The sequence below is a fragment of the Nicotiana sylvestris genome, chromosome 3, assembly GCF_000393655.2.
Source record: "Nicotiana sylvestris chromosome 3, ASM39365v2, whole genome shotgun sequence".
Classification (NCBI taxonomy): Eukaryota; Viridiplantae; Streptophyta; class Magnoliopsida; order Solanales; family Solanaceae; genus Nicotiana; species Nicotiana sylvestris.
In genome coordinates this window covers 23,642,517-23,657,713 of record NC_091059.1, presented here as the reverse complement: position 1 = coordinate 23,657,713, position 15,197 = coordinate 23,642,517, and the positions used below count along the sequence as shown (strand labels likewise).

Genomic DNA, 15,197 nt, shown 5'->3' with positions numbered 1-15,197 from the left:
TACTTCTATGACACTTTTATTTATTTATAATGGAGCACATACTAGAGCAAATTTAATACAGAATCATTAAAGTAGATCAACTCCCTAAACATGATCAATATAATTTTTATTTTAGAACTTGTAATTTTTTGTACTGGTATTGCTTTTAGAGACACGCACAACATGCGTACGTTAAAACTTAAATTATTATTTCTCTAATATTTTGGACTTCGAAATCAATTTAAGTTTCTTTCCTTATAAGAATTATGTAAGCATTCCTAATATTTAGGAATATTAAATCAAGAAAATTTTTACTTATATAAATTCTTTTCTTACTTGAGTTGTCAGCTATAATTCTATTCTACTACAATTATATTTATTTGCTCTGTGGAATAGATTCAACATCTCGTAATTTTGTACATATCAGTTATTATAAAATTGATGCTCAAATATAATAAACTTTTATTTCACTGAAATAATTAAAAATTTAAAAATATAACCAGTTAAATCATATACTAAGACTTTTGATTGGTAGTTGCCCGGAAAAGTAGTAAATTTGAATAGTTGGGAAGCGTTTCTCTCTCTCTTCTTTTATATTTTTTTATTTGTTTTAGAAATGGTTAGGAAAAAAATCTTATTTCTAACTTTTTGCCTCTTTATTTTTATTTTGTTTGAATAATCTACCATTTTAGACTATATCAGATAGCAATAAATTTAATGTCAACATATGAAATATACTACCTATCAATTAGTTATATTGTCTATCTAATTATGATTTTGACTTTTTATTTCTAATCAAGCAAGGACTAATAAATATTCTACTTGGATTGGAAAACAATTCTAAAGTAAGCCTCATTTAATGTAGGTTAATTTACTTTATTGATTCAGAGTAATTTTTCTTCGATACCAAATATTTAGCAATTTTTTTGTATATAGTATGGATACATATTTAAAAATAATTCTTTTAATTATCTCAAAGATATATTTCAAATATTATTTATATTAATTTTAAAACTATATATCTTATTATGAGGGTTACAGGCGCAACTCGCGTAATCTAATACTAGTAAAACAAACACATACTTTGAGGACCATTTCAACAATTTAAGGATCCGATCCTCTGCGCACGAATCCCAGTATAGGACTCATAGACCTCACTCAAAACATAGCGCGTATTCTTTGCGCTAGTTCCCACGGAAGCTTGCAGCAGTTAGCAACAATGGCGGAAGAAGAGGAAGAAGATTACATGGGAGACCTTTCTCATTTCATTCCTCCAGAAGCTTCTTCTATTCCCCCTAATCCCTCTTATAAACCGGTCAGTTCCCCTCACACATAGTAACCCTATATTTTTTTTTTTGTTGACTAGATTTCCCGAAATCTCATGGAACTATAGTTATTTAATAGTTTAATTCTCAAAATTACTTGTTAACTTTTACTTTTTTCAATATTCAGTAATCTAGGTTCTAGGTTGGCAAAGAACAAGTAAGTATAATTTTCTGATGTGCTGCAATAAAACCTTAGCTACCTTTTCTTCTAAGTCATGTAGTCTCTATATTTCCAATATTCACAGACTAATCAGCACTTTGTGTGGTTGGAGTCTCTATATTTCTAACATTTGTTTAGAAATATTTACTTGCACATGTAATATAACAATGTATAACCTTGTTTAGAAATGTTTACAACCTTGTTTTTGTAGGTTGGCAATGGCTAAAAGTGACAGAAGTGATTCTGCTAGCTCCAATATATGAGAACTAGACTAGCACTAGGGAGCTTACAGAATCCAAAAAATGGTCCATGGCTCCATGCTATTTACAGAAGAGAGTTTACACCAGCTAAACTGATTCTTAAGGCACCTAGTCTTCAAGGAATGATTTGGAGTTGAGATACCAGCTACACGTCTACAATTCCTTTCTGTCCAGATACGCCAAAAAATACTGGCAGGGACCATTCTCCAGATATTTCTGATAATTATTTGATATCCCAGTTATATAGGTTTTATTTGGTCTTAGAGTTAGCCAAGACTTTTCAGTTTGTACTTTTTCTGCATCTTCTTGATGCCTTTAATGCAACACCTTACTTCATAAAAAAAAGTTTCATCAACTTTCCATGCCCTCCAGGCTCCAGCTTTCATATGCATCCTTAACACTGAATGGCATGAGCGAGCTAAAGTAAAAAAATAATAGTCAAGTGAAACATGATCCATAGGTTTGCTGCTACAGGACAGGGGAGAAATAGGTGGTTGATGTTTCTGAGTTGAGCTGACACATGTAGCATCTGTTAACAAGCTGAAAATCCCTTCTTGTGAGGTTATCTTGTGTCAGACATGCTTCTTTGAGGGCTGTCCAACTGAAACAGATCACTTTTGTGGGTAACTTTGTAGCTTCCGGGGCCATTTAAGCAGTTGAGTAGATCATTAAGTTCCCAACCTTGTACATCTTTCTCAACGGCGAGTCCTTATCTGCTCTGAGCTATTGTTGAATTTGGAACAACAGCAATCAGAAATAGGTTGGGGAATTCCTTCTTTAGGATGATATTTTCTAACCAGTTGTCCTTCCAGAAGCTAATGAAAGCTCCATTCCCCACTCTGAAACTTGTATGTTGATTGAATTCTCTCCATAATTTTCAAATACTTTTTCCAAAGGCCTACTCCATGTGGTGATTTGTGTACCAGTGATTTAGCTCCCTGTATTTTACTCCGATTACATCCTTCCAAAGTTCAGGTTCCTCTGAGCTGTACCTCCATAGCCATTTCATTAGCATGCATCTGTTGTGATTCTTGTGAATTTCTAAAATCTTTTATGCCTAAACCACCTTGAAGTTTAGGTTGTGTGAGTGAATTCCCTTTTACCAGGTGAAACTTGTGTCTCTGGCTGTTGCATTCTCGTAAAACTGTCTTGATTTTATCAAGATATTCAGAACCTTGCCTGGAATGGGAATAAAGACATAAAATATGTAGGTAAAAAACATTGTTGATTACTGTTAACCCGTCTCCCATTGATAAGTATTGCATTTGCCAGGTTGCCAATCTTCTTTCAAACCTTTCAGTAACTCCATTCCGGATCTCAGCTGGTCTCAGTTTTGCACCAAGCGGCAATCCCAGGTAGGTTGTAGGAAATGCCCCAATGTTGTAGCACATTGTTTCAGCTAGTTCTTCCAAATTGGAGACATTTTTGACTTGCCAGCATATTGATGTGTAACCCACAATGGGTTCAACGAGCAGCAGTGTGAGATTGAGATTTAGCATCTGGTGCCTATCTGCCCTTCAAAGCGTATCATCTGCATACAACAAGTGTGAGACTGATATTGAGTTGCTAGGATTGTGACCCACCTTGAAGCCTTCTATCCACTTCAATTGCCTCGTTTTTTTGTAGTATTTTGCTAAGTCCCTCTATAGCCAAAATGAAAAGGAGGGGAGATTGAGGGTCTCCCTATCTAAGAGCCTTTTTTTGATGAAGTAATGTATTGCATTAAAGGCATCAAGAAGATGCAAAAAGTTACAATAGAAAACTTGGTTAACTCCTTAGGACAAAAAACTATTCTAGAGCAGGAAGTTAACCAAGAGCAAAAAGCAATGGTTACTAAATCATTGTGAGAGAAATAATGAAGTCTAAGAGGGGAATAACATCATTTACAGGGGAAAGGTTACTCCAACTGAAAAGATTCATCAAACATTTAGACTTCAGGTGACCATTGGAAGTTGAAATGCCATCAAAACATGTATCGGCCAAAACTGAATGTTTTACTTAATTATGCAGAATTTTATCCATTTTATCCACTTCTCACCAAATCCCATCTGTCGGAGGACTGTTATAAGCTAGGTCCAGTTTAGCTTATCAAAGGTTTTCTCAATGTCATAGGCTAGCTATGGCTCGAGTGACTTTTTATCATAATTTTGGACCTGACTGCTAAATTGTTTGTTTAGATTTCTTTTCTTTTCTTAGACTTTCAGTGCAAAATTGGGTCTAAATTCAGTGGGACAAATTATAAAATTATGACAATGGTGTCAAATAGATGATATGTTATGTTGTTGCCTCTGACCCTAATCCGTGTGTCTTTTGGTTTCCAGGCATCAAGATCAAATAAGCATGTAGTTTCGAACTCTTCAAACAAGAAACGTAAGGTGTTAAATTGGCAAGAACGCAAAAAGCTCAAGAGAGAGAAGAAGCAGATTGAAGAGGACCAGAAAACTCTAGTTAACTTAGAGTCGGCAATTCCTGAGACCAACATTGGGTTCAAGATGTTGAAACAAATGGGATATACTCCTGGATCAGCATTAGGCAAGGAAGGCTCGGGTATGTCTGAACCCGTGGGGCTGGAAATCAGAAGGGGGCGTGCCGGGATTGGGAAGGAAGATGATAAGGTAGAGAAGATGAGGAGGGAAATGGAGAAGGCCGACAGGGATAGAAGGAGAGAAGTAGAGCTAATGGAAACTTTTGGATCTCACCTGAAGGAGCGATGGAAGGAAAAGAGGATCGTCAGCAATTTTCACAAGGCTGAGGCAGTACTGGCTCAGTTAGAGAATAGGGAGGTAGTAGAGGAGAAAAAGGAAGAAGAGGATGAAGAAAAGGAAGAGGAAGAACTGATCACTGAAGAGGTATTGTATTCTGTATCATTTTCGTATGATTTCTTAAATAAGCAATTAAGATTTAAGCAAAATGCTAAGTTGGAAACTAGCATCTAGTTCCCTTTTGCTTTTTAACCCATTTTATGCAAAAACTGAGTTGGCTTAGGTTTGCTTTGCAAAACGATTCTAGGACGGTTAGTGATTAGCAATATCAGATGCATAGTTTCCTGGTGGCTGACTTTTTATATATCGTATGTAATACTTATGGCTTATAGATGTCAAATCTCTCCTGTAAGTCATTTGTTTTGATTTTTATGATATACTTATGATTTGCAACAATTATAGAGGTATCAAGTTATTGAGTCACACTATGAAGGTTTGGGAGAGAGTGGTGGAGGCCAGGGTGAGGAGGTGCGTGTCTATTTTCGAGAATCAGTTTGGATTCATGCTGGGGCATTCGACTACGGAAGCGATTCATCTGGTAAGGAGATTAGTGGAGCAGTACAGGGAAAGGAAGAAGGATTTACATATGGTGTTTATTGACCTTGAGAAGGCATACGATAAAGTTCCGAGGGAGGTCCTGTGGAGGTGTTTGGAGGTTAGCGGCGTCCCGGTAGCGTACATTAGGGTGATTAAGGATATGTATGATGATGCTAAAACTCGGGTAAGGACTGTGGGTGGTGACTCGGACCATTTCCCTGTGGTCATGGGGTTGCACCAGGGATCGACTCTTAGCCCATTTTTGTTTTCCTTGGCGATGGATGTACTATCGCGTCACATCCAAGGGAAGGTGCCTTGGTGCATGCTATTTGCTGATGATATAATGTTGATAAACGAGACGCGTAGCGGAGTTAACGCGAGGTTGGAGGTTTGGAGACAAACCTTGGAGTCTAAAGGTTTCAAACTGAGTAGAACCAAGACAGAATACCTGGAGTGCAAATTCAGTGAGACCCATGATGCAGACGTAGAGGTTAAGCTTGATGCTCAAGTTATGTCCAAGAGAGCGAGTTTTAAGTATCTCGGGTCTATTATCCAGGGTAACGGGGAGATTGACGAAGATGTCACACATCGCATCGGAGCGGGGTGGATGAAGTGGAGGCTCGCTTCCGGTGTTCTATGTGATAAGAATGTGCCGTTAAGACTTAATGGTAAGTTTTATCGAGTGGTGGTTCGACCCGCTATGCTGTATGGGGCTGAGTGTTGGCCAGTCAAGAACTCCCACGTGCAGAAGATGAGAGTAGCAGAGATGAGGATGTTGAGATGGATGTGTGGGTGTACCAGGCGAGATAGAATTAGGAATGAAGCTATCCGGGACAGAGTGGGAGTAGCCTCCATGGAGGACAAGATGCGGGAGTCGCGGCTGAGATGGTTCGGACATGTTAGGAGAAGAAGCATTGATGCCCCTGTCAGGAGGTGTGAGAGGTTGGCCATGGAGAGTTTGAGGAGGGGTCGAGGTAGGCCTAAGAAGTACTGGGGAGAAGTGATTAGGCAGGACATGACGCTGCTTCAGCTCACTGAGGACATGACACTTGATAGGAGGGTGTGAAGGTCGAGGATTAAGGTAGAAGGTTAGTAGGCAGTTTATAGTGTTCACCGATAGGCTTAGTAGCATGCATTTCCCTTCATATTCTTTGATTTTTATTACGGTATGTGATTTTGTTCGTCTCAGGTATTGTATTCCGTGTTTCTATTATTGGATACTGTTTTCCTTCCTTGCTTCCCTCTTCTTCTTCTTGCCCTTCCTGAGCCGAGGGTCTATTGGAAACAACCTCTCTACCTGCATTAGGTAGGGGTAAGGTCTGCGTACAGACTACCCTCCCCAGACCCCACATGTTGGGATCAAACTGGGTTAGTTGTTGTTGTTGTTGTTGATATACTTATGATCCACGTTTGTCTTGAGTGGATGCTCTTTTCTGGAAGCAAATGTAAAACTGCCTACTATTGATTTTCTTATTTTATTTTTTGACTTCCCAATAGTGCATATGATTCTTCCTAATGGTGCTTTTCTTGGCTTTCTTTGAGTATGGTATGTTTGCATTGCCATTCTTAATGAAGGTTACTTTCTTGTTTAGCTTGCTGCTTGAAATGGTTGTGTTCTCGTTTAACCTGGTACTAATTTTGGGTACTGCTTCACTTTTGTCAATGCAGGATTTGCTCAACACATTGATGAAACTGAGAGATGAATATCATTACTGTCTTTTTTGTGGATGTCAGGTTAGTAGATGAATATCTTAGATAAATAGTAGCGATTTATTTTCCCATATTTAATTATGGTGCAAAACCCAAATTTAGTCTTGAACTGGTGTGGTGAGATTGATATTGAAGATAAGAATTGTGTTGTCACGAACTTTTTAGCTCTTTATGTCTCCAGCCATAAAATGTCTTGACATCAAGATGTGCGAGCTAGTGCAGTCCAGAAGATAACAGCCCTTTGATTTTGGGGTAAGGGTTCAAGGTAAGGGTTCAAGATTTGTTGAGAACATTAGGTGGTGAAATTAATGAGTTTAGCAAATTAAACCAAAGGAGAGGTAAATAAATGCTTGGCTACTATAACGACTAATTATCCATCTAATGGATACATCCTTGTCTATCTGTTAGAGATTAGAGATTGTGCGTTGCAGACTCTGGAATTTCCAACGTGCTACTCAGTGGTATCACGTAAAGGGGAGTGGAAAGGGAACAGGCTATAGCTCGCACATTTTTCCTTGAAGAGAATGGCTCTAATCAACTAAATTCAAAACTCAATCTTGGCTGCTTTAATTACTGATTCTCCATCTCCTTGGATAATTTTGTCTATCTATTAGAGATAAGAGAGATAATGTGTTGAAATGTCACCGTTACATATCAATTAAATTTGAGAGGTAATGTGTTGGACTCTCTCGGATTTCCAGTTTCTAGTTAGAGGTATCATGTAAGGGGAGTGGAAAGTAAACAGGGAATAGTGCACACATTTTCCACGAAGATAAAGGCCCTCGTCATATCTGTATCTTATTGCTAATATTCTTTTTCTTTTTGCAGTATGAGTCAACCGAGGCGCTGCTATCTAACTGCCCCGGGGTAGCTGAGGAGGACCACTAAATGCCATCTCCCAATTGGCCTCAGCAGCAAGACCTTAAAAAGAAATTTAAAACCCTCCTAAACATATGGAAAATTCCAGGGATGATAGGAGCAACATCCATTGCCCTAATCATGCATCTCGGCAAACAAGAGCTCAGAATGACAATTGTTTTCGCACTTGACTGATTCCTTTCAGGCGAATGTGGATTCTCAAGAGAGAGAAATCAGAATCCTCAGACAACATTGGTGCATCTCCCATTGCATGGAATTGCATTTGTTGAGCCAGGACCTTTATAGCACGCTATGGATGGCAGCTGGATATCAAGATGTGTTCATGTAATACATAGCTGTTGATTGAAGTTGTAGCTATTCTTCATATGTTGATTGCCTTGTAATGTTAGCACTGTCATATTCGATTGCTCCAAAGGTCGTATAAGCTTAGCTTCCCATGAATTTTTTTTGTGGTACACCACACACTATCTTGTCTGTTCAGCAGCAGTCTCCGCATCAGCTGGGGTGATCCTGGACTCATACCGGGATGGGGCTGTTAAAAAAATTAAGGAGTGTACAAAAATATGAAGAGAGTGTTATTGCTCATATTCCAATTGTGCACCTCGCTTATTCTGGCTCTTTGGTTTAGGATGGATCCAGACTCAACTGCTTGTAGTATAAATATAATGATTAGTCAATGTAAACTAAGAGAAGTATTGACTTTTTTTTTATAATAAAAAATAGAGAAGTATTGAATTGTCAAGCCAGGCCAAAAAGTCGACTTGTAAGTTGTAAGTAATGAACTTGGCCTTCTTGATGTGTTAACCATCTGTCAAATGAGGCTCAGGCTTAATTTGAAGTATCCCAATGGTGTAATGCCGTCAACTACTTAAGAGAAAAGGTGGAAGCTGACTATAATCTCCTGTTTTGGAGAAATAAATAGCTCATGAGAAATGAAAAAGATCATATTATTTTGATCTCGAAGTTCCTTTACTCCATAGTTTGAAAAAATGCAGCGACAAGGGACAACAAGCCCACACAGGCAGCAGGGAGTATGGCACTACTAAGTACACAAAGTATTCTACATTCACGGGTCCAGGACTGCACTTCTAAGTGTAAGGTAGACAGCCTATCCTACTAATCATTAGTGACTGCTTGCACGGCTCAAACCCATGACCTATAGGTCACACGGAGACAACTTACCGTTGCTCCAAGGCTACTAGCACCTAAACATCTTAATCAATTCTAGTTCGAACTATCTACATATTGTCTTACCACCTCATTGCATGGGAATATCTCTGCTCTTAGTAAGATGGACACTGTCCTTCCTCAAAGTGTATATCAAGAAAGGGACAATGGAAGAAAACACTAAGCTGCTTTAAAAGAAATGCAAATTACACGGTAGCAACAAGAAGTTAAACCGTACAAAATACATAAATAACCATACAGAGTCATTTTTGATCAAGTCTCGGAGAGTTGCACAAAGGTAGCATCATAAAAAGTGCCATTAGTCAACATACAGCCTGATAAACACGATGCCATTTATTGAACAAAAGTCTTCCTACAACAACGATAGTTAGATATGAAGGAGATGACACTCAAAGTGTCCAGTGCACATTCTGAACAGAAGAATCGTAACCCTTTGAGTGCTCCAGTTCCATGTACTGTCTTCCACTGTGCTGAGCCATCCCAAGCTCAGCAGAGTACTGATTGACAGCATGTTGAGAAATGTGACCAAGCCCGAGATCAGGAGGTATTGCATGTGAACTGCTACTAGCTTCATTTCCTTTAAATCCCCATAGAGAGCCTGAGTAGTGATTGACAGGAGCAGCATGGGAACCCGATGGCTGAACGGTATGTCCGCCATCAGTGTTAACCAAGCCGTTAACCCCGAGGCTAGAGGATTGGTTCCTCGAGCCCCATGACTCATTTGACAGAAGAGAGAGAGCACCACTGGAATCTGAGACTCCAGAGAAGCAATTTCCGGAAGGAATAATACCAGGACCAGAATAATTGGCACCCCTTGCAACTGAACCTTGCAGAACAAGGTCGGATGTAGGATTTTCAGAACCGTTCAGCCAATGACTTTGGAGAAGCTTCCCTGATGCAGTGGATTGATTATCCCATCCTCGATCAGATGATCTAGTATTTGGCCATGCACCTCCAGTGAGATTTGGATATGCAGTGAAGTCGACCAGAAAACTTCCAGATCTGCCATTGTTTTCTGCAAGTGCAGATGTTAAAACAACTATGGTAAGCATGAAGTAACAGAACCAAAGAAATGCTTAAGCTCCATGAAGTCTTATGCAAGGAGCACCCTTACCAAATATTGATGAAGAAAGACTTCCATAGCGATTAGACAAAAGAGATCCAGGTGGAGGTTTCCTCCGACGCTCATTATGGCCTGCTAGGCGCCTGCGGCAACTGCGTTTCCCTTGGTCAAATTCTGGCAACCGATGGAACCTGGAAGCAAAGTACCAACAGTTAATTCCAGGCAAAGAGAAGCAACTGATCAAAGATATTGTTAGCCCCTATTGCCAATTGCAAACTAGCATTTTCCATTATTATTAAACAACATACTGATATTTAAAACCCCTTATTTGCAATAAATCATTCAGCAAACCATTTAAATTTTGGGAAACACAGCTTAGCTATGGCATTCCCTCAACCCCTCGGACAAATAAAATAAGGTCCGATCACTGCACCTCGGACAAATAAAATAAGGCCCGATCACTGCAATAAGGATAAAGAGCCAAATGTAATTAACGATGGGCACCTTGGAAGCACTTCTGTTATCATACCACCATGAAAAATTAGTTATATTATATGGCTAGATATGTCCAAAATAATGCTGAGGTTAGCCCTCGCAATTGGTGGTTTCTAACATTTTTTGTTTTTCAAGCCACTTTATTATTGCAGTTAGATCAACAATTCAAGCGCTCTTGATCACATAAGATTTAACCAAAACCTGAACAAGCATTTATTACTTTCCGAGATCTATTGATAATAATAATGAGCTTAGTAATACAAATTGCAACGTAACTAAAGAATTTAACAAAAGCAAGAAGCAAAAAAGGAGTTATAAATGACATATAAAGAACAACTTAATGGCATCAAATCAGATCAACTACCTAGAGGATTTGGATCAAGTGCAGTCTCTTACTTTAAACGCCCCCCCCCCCAACCACCAACTCCCCCACCCCCCCCCCAAAAAAAAAAAAAAAGAAAAAAAAGTTAAAGTGGAAACAAAGAAAAGAAAATCATGATTCAGCTTGAAGTGCCATAACCTTTTCCCCCCAAAAGATGGTGTGATGTCGGACTGCTATATTGTGAAAAATGTTAACGTAATGTGTAAGAAATTGTATATATGGCAAGAATCCATTCCTTGTAAATATGGGAAGGTTTGGTATCCCTATAATTGTGTAACTAGAAGTTGGAAGTTCTTTCTTTTCCTTTTCCGAGTTACTAGATGCTTCAGGGAATAACCAAGCACTTCATTCCCCAAATCTCTCATTCCTCCTTTCTTGACATAATATCAAAGCCGATGGTTAGACAAAACTAGTATGGAGATAGCGAATAGTTTGGAGTTGGTTGGTTGGAACACTTGGGCCCATTGGAGACGCATAAAAGCAGTCTGGTAATTTCCTTGATGGCCATAAAAACACTTGAACAATGCAAGTAGCACATAACAAATCTCAAACCTGTCCACTTTTGTGGTGAGCTGGCCAGTCAGTCTTGGTGGTAAGAAAGAAGTCAGGATTCATATAGTCGAATCTCACTTGTTTGGGACTAAGGCATAGTTGTTGTTATTACGTTAAGCGCATCGGGAATTAACAGCTAAAATATCTTTGAAATAGAAGACGAACATGAAAAACTTTTCCCTTGTCAGAAGAGCTAATGCACACATGGCAACAACTAACATAGAACCAAAAAATGTACTGCCATTTTTGTTTTAAAGAAAAATCAACTCACTAGGATTAATCTGGATCTTGTAAGAATGAATATCAATGCCATCTATGGCAGAAAGTAAATTCGTGCAAGGCAAGTCCATTCTCATAAAAAAGAAGACACCACATTGCTTCAATTGGATCACTAAATTGAATGTCCTATCAAAAGAATTTTGGCCAATGTAGACAATGTAGCTACTTATCCATGTAGGACTCTTTGAAAGAGTACTTCTTGCATCCAGAAGGATTTCTTTTTGTTCTCCAGATAATTAGAGGTCTAGCACTGGAGCTATTATATCCTTATTTCAGCTTGGAAAGGCGCTGCAGTTACTTTATCTGATACTGAGATAGAACAACCAAGCCAATCAAGGTAAACCACAGAGTACTCTTCATTGCAGCGAGCAAACTGATCAAGCGCTAGCCACTCTATTCCCGTTAGCCTCAGGCTACAATTCATGCCTATAACGTTGTCTGCAGTTGTTATTTTTCATTGTTGATTACAGTGCATGATGTCAATTCTGTGAATCTCAAAAAATGGGCTTTTGACATGGAAATCCAGGATATTGGTTATTTCAAAGTAATTGAAAATTCAGCAGAATTAACTTAGACAACACAATAAAGTTGAAGTTAATCCTTTACAGCACAAATTTTAAAATTGTTTGCCAGAGAACTTCACCACGTCTAGACTTGGGTGAGAGTAGCATGAGACACAGAACAGACAAATATGTTGGTGCGAAAAAAAAAAGGTTTTAGCAATAAAAAACACACCTTTAGTCAATAACTGTAGTTAAATTGGAGAGAGTTTGCACTATCATTTGTGATAATCTTTTTTTGGGGACAAGTGCATTATCAGTTAATGATTCCTTCTTCTAAGCGACACTGCATGCATAATGAAAGCTAGATTCAAGAGGAATAGCAAAGATCCTACATTTTTCCCCAACCCATACTCCTTTTCAGAACGAAAAATGGGAAAAAGTTGAAAACTAGATAGAGGGTAATAAAGAAAGGAAGAGTTATTTGCATAACTCCATTTCCCAGTCAAGAAAACCAACAAATAAGTATTCTGATTTAATAAGTGTAAGTTAACTGCTATGTTTTGTTGACATCTCTTCAACAACTAAACTAGCATAGCATATCTCTTCACAAATACTCTCAACTTAATTTACTTGGTCTTATCCTTTTCCTTTTTGGCTTTTACCAAATTCTTCAACATCCATTATGCTGTTCAAAACGAACAAAAACATATTCATCATATAAAATATATAGCTTCGACTTCTGAGGGGAAAATGGGCATGTAACACTGAATTTATATTATTCCTGATAGTAATTTAGTACAGTAACATTTACTTTGTGATAAAACTGCTCAGAGTTGAATTTTTACACCTACTCCATCATTCAACCCTTTTCTACAGATATTATTACTTCAACGTGAGATTTGGAGTTTTTTTTCTCTTTTTCCCCTGTTTTCTCTAACGAACCATGCAATATATTTGTTATCTTGTAACAAAATTTGTTAGAATGCTCAATGAACTAACCCAAAAACATAGATAGGCCAATTTTCGATGAGGAAAGCCTCTATTGTGTTAACCACAGCAATTTAGACATACCATTTCTTTGACCAGTAACTTGGCTTCAAAACACTAATTTACATCATCTTTTCTCCATCCACATTTTCACGCTTAGCGACAAAACACATGTTTTTGAGTGAAGCACAAACCCAAACACCACCTTACCACAGCCTCCTCAAACCAACAAAAGTTAATTCCTGGAAACTCTAACACACCGTATAGCCATGATCATATCTAGAACTTTCGAACTTTAGTAATCCTGTAGCTGTAGTCATACTAAAATTATTGGAGTATGCTATATCTCCCAAAGTTAGTCTCCTATTGCTTCCCAAGTAAAATGAAAGAATTATTTCTTTTCAAATGCAATACGCCTTAACTTTTCTTTCAATGAAGAATGTATGACAGTCATTTTGAAACAGAAAAAAAGTTCTACTACTTTTTACATTTTTTCTGAATAATTAAATTTGTTTTTCAGAAAAGCAAATCATGGTTTAAGAAGATTGATTCTTGATTAGGTAGTAATCCTAGTATTTTTTTCAAGCCATTTACTAAAACAAGCATATCTAGTTCCTGCTGAGTCCTCTACAAGAAGCAGAAGATTGCACTGAACATCTAAAACAAAATCAAACACATATCACATTCAACCACAGCATAGTGGAATTCTCAGCTTTCAAGTAGCTTTTGGATGTTATATTAGGGAAGAAAGACTGAAAGAGACACCTTAACCAGACAAAAGATTAATACTATATAAATCCTCTTGCACCAATGAATTAGCAAACAACAAATTAACAAATCCAGCACAGTCAACTCTCCAAATAAAACAATAAGCAAACTCCACAAAGGCACAGGACCACAACTTCATAAGCAATAGTTTAATATTTCAATCATATGCATATAACTTTTATATATATATATATATATATATATATATATATATATATATATATATATATATATAGGGGCATAAATAATACTAATATTTTTTTTATGACAATGGTGTTCGAGCCCGTTTGCGTGCACCTCGGCTATGTCATGGCTACACATGTAGCTCGTAACTCTATAAACCCAGGCGAAATCAGCTAGTGTTTTTGGCTTCTGGGACAGTAATATTTTTTTTTTTTTTTAAAATGAAATTTTATAGTAGTAATTAATAAGGTCTCACCTGCTACACTGTTGACAAAATCTTTGTTCAAGACCAGCAACAATGACCACAGGAGACTTAGAATGTGTAGCACAGACTTTGTGCCTTGAATAGTAAGCCTTAACATCACTCAGATCTGCTTGACACCCTTCAACTTGACACCTAGATGGCTGCCGACCTTGAACTACACCACCCCCTCTTACTTTCTTGGACATCGCCGGCGCCGGAGTTCCGGTGACCGGCGGCGATGATGACGACGACCCAGTTGCTGATTTTAGGTGCTGAGGTCCAACATGTTCAAAGTAGATTTTTTGACCAAATTTTAAAGTGTTGGGAGGAGAGTCAGGGGAAGTAGAAGTAGTAGAAGTAGAAGAAGAAGCAGAAGCAGAAGCCAGAAGTTCCATTTCCGACCTACCGAGCCCATTCATTACAACCTTCTTTGAGTCAAATCATTGATAAATAAAAAAAGGTGCCCCCATTCAGTTTGAAGAGACCCTCTCACTTTATTTACATTTATGGTGAAGCAGAAAGCCTTAAAAAAAAATTCTTTAATAAAAAACATTTTTTGTGATTATTTTATGTCCAAATATATGTGTGAATACTTTTTTTAGTTTTAGTTTTAGTTTTTTATTTTTTATTTTATGTGTGAATACTTGTGAATTGGGACTTGGGAGTATCTAAATTAAAGAAAAATGGGGTTTAGGGGTAAGAGTTTAATTCTCCAAGCCAAAAGTACCTTTTTTTTAATTTTTTTTTTAAGTTGAAGTATTTGGCCAAGCTTTTCGAGGAAAAAAGAAATTTTGAGTAGAAGCAGAAGTAGTTTTGGTGAGGCAGAAAAAAGTTTATTCTCTTCAAAAGCAATAACAACAACAACCCAGTTGTATCCAATTTAGTGGGGTCTGGGGAGAGTAGTGTGTACGTAGACCTTACCTCTACCCTAGGGTAGATAG

At 37.8% G+C, this 15,197-nt stretch overlaps 2 protein-coding genes across 2 annotated transcripts; one reads left to right on the top strand and one right to left on the bottom strand.

Moving 5' to 3' along the window:
• The first annotated feature begins 1,080 nt into the window (after nt 1-1,080).
• LOC104239141 (uncharacterized) lies at nt 1,081-8,354 on the top strand. The gene is made up of 4 exons (XM_009793684.2): nt 1,081-1,294; nt 4,046-4,573; nt 6,692-6,757; nt 7,562-8,354. The coding sequence occupies exons 1-4, from the start codon at nt 1,199-1,201 to the stop codon at nt 7,619-7,621; spliced, it is 750 nt and encodes a 249-aa protein (XP_009791986.1). The 5' UTR covers nt 1,081-1,198; the 3' UTR covers nt 7,622-8,354.
• Nucleotides 8,355-8,947: 593 nt separating this feature from the next.
• Nucleotides 8,948-14,740, bottom strand: LOC104239146 (squamosa promoter-binding-like protein 9). Its single transcript, XM_009793698.2, has 3 exons — nt 14,269-14,740; nt 9,915-10,054; nt 8,948-9,815 (listed from the first exon to the last, which is right to left on the bottom strand). The coding sequence occupies exons 1-3, from the start codon at nt 14,673-14,675 to the stop codon at nt 9,190-9,192; spliced, it is 1,173 nt and encodes a 390-aa protein (XP_009792000.1). The 5' UTR covers nt 14,676-14,740; the 3' UTR covers nt 8,948-9,189.
• Nucleotides 14,741-15,197: the final 457 nt, after the last annotated feature.

Bases quoted from the DNA above. Each gene is read 5' to 3' on its own strand.
- LOC104239141 (XM_009793684.2), top strand. From the start codon at position 1,199: ATGGCGGAAGAAGAGGAAGAAGATTACATGGGAGACCTTTCTCATTTC. The intron at 4,574-6,691 runs GTATTGTATTCT...TTGTCAATGCAG, and splicing joins AAGAACTGATCACTGAAGAG to GATTTGCTCAACACATTGAT. The intron at 6,758-7,561 runs GTTAGTAGATGA...TTCTTTTTGCAG, and splicing joins GTCTTTTTTGTGGATGTCAG to TATGAGTCAACCGAGGCGCT.
- LOC104239146 (XM_009793698.2), bottom strand. From the start codon at position 14,675: ATGAATGGGCTCGGTAGGTCGGAAATGGAACTTCTGGCTTCTGCTTCT. The intron at 10,055-14,268 runs GTGAGACCTTAT...CTTTGCTTCCAG, and splicing joins TTTTGTCAACAGTGTAGCAG to GTTCCATCGGTTGCCAGAAT. The intron at 9,816-9,914 runs GTAAGGGTGCTC...CTGCACTTGCAG, and splicing joins TCTTTCTTCATCAATATTTG to AAAACAATGGCAGATCTGGA.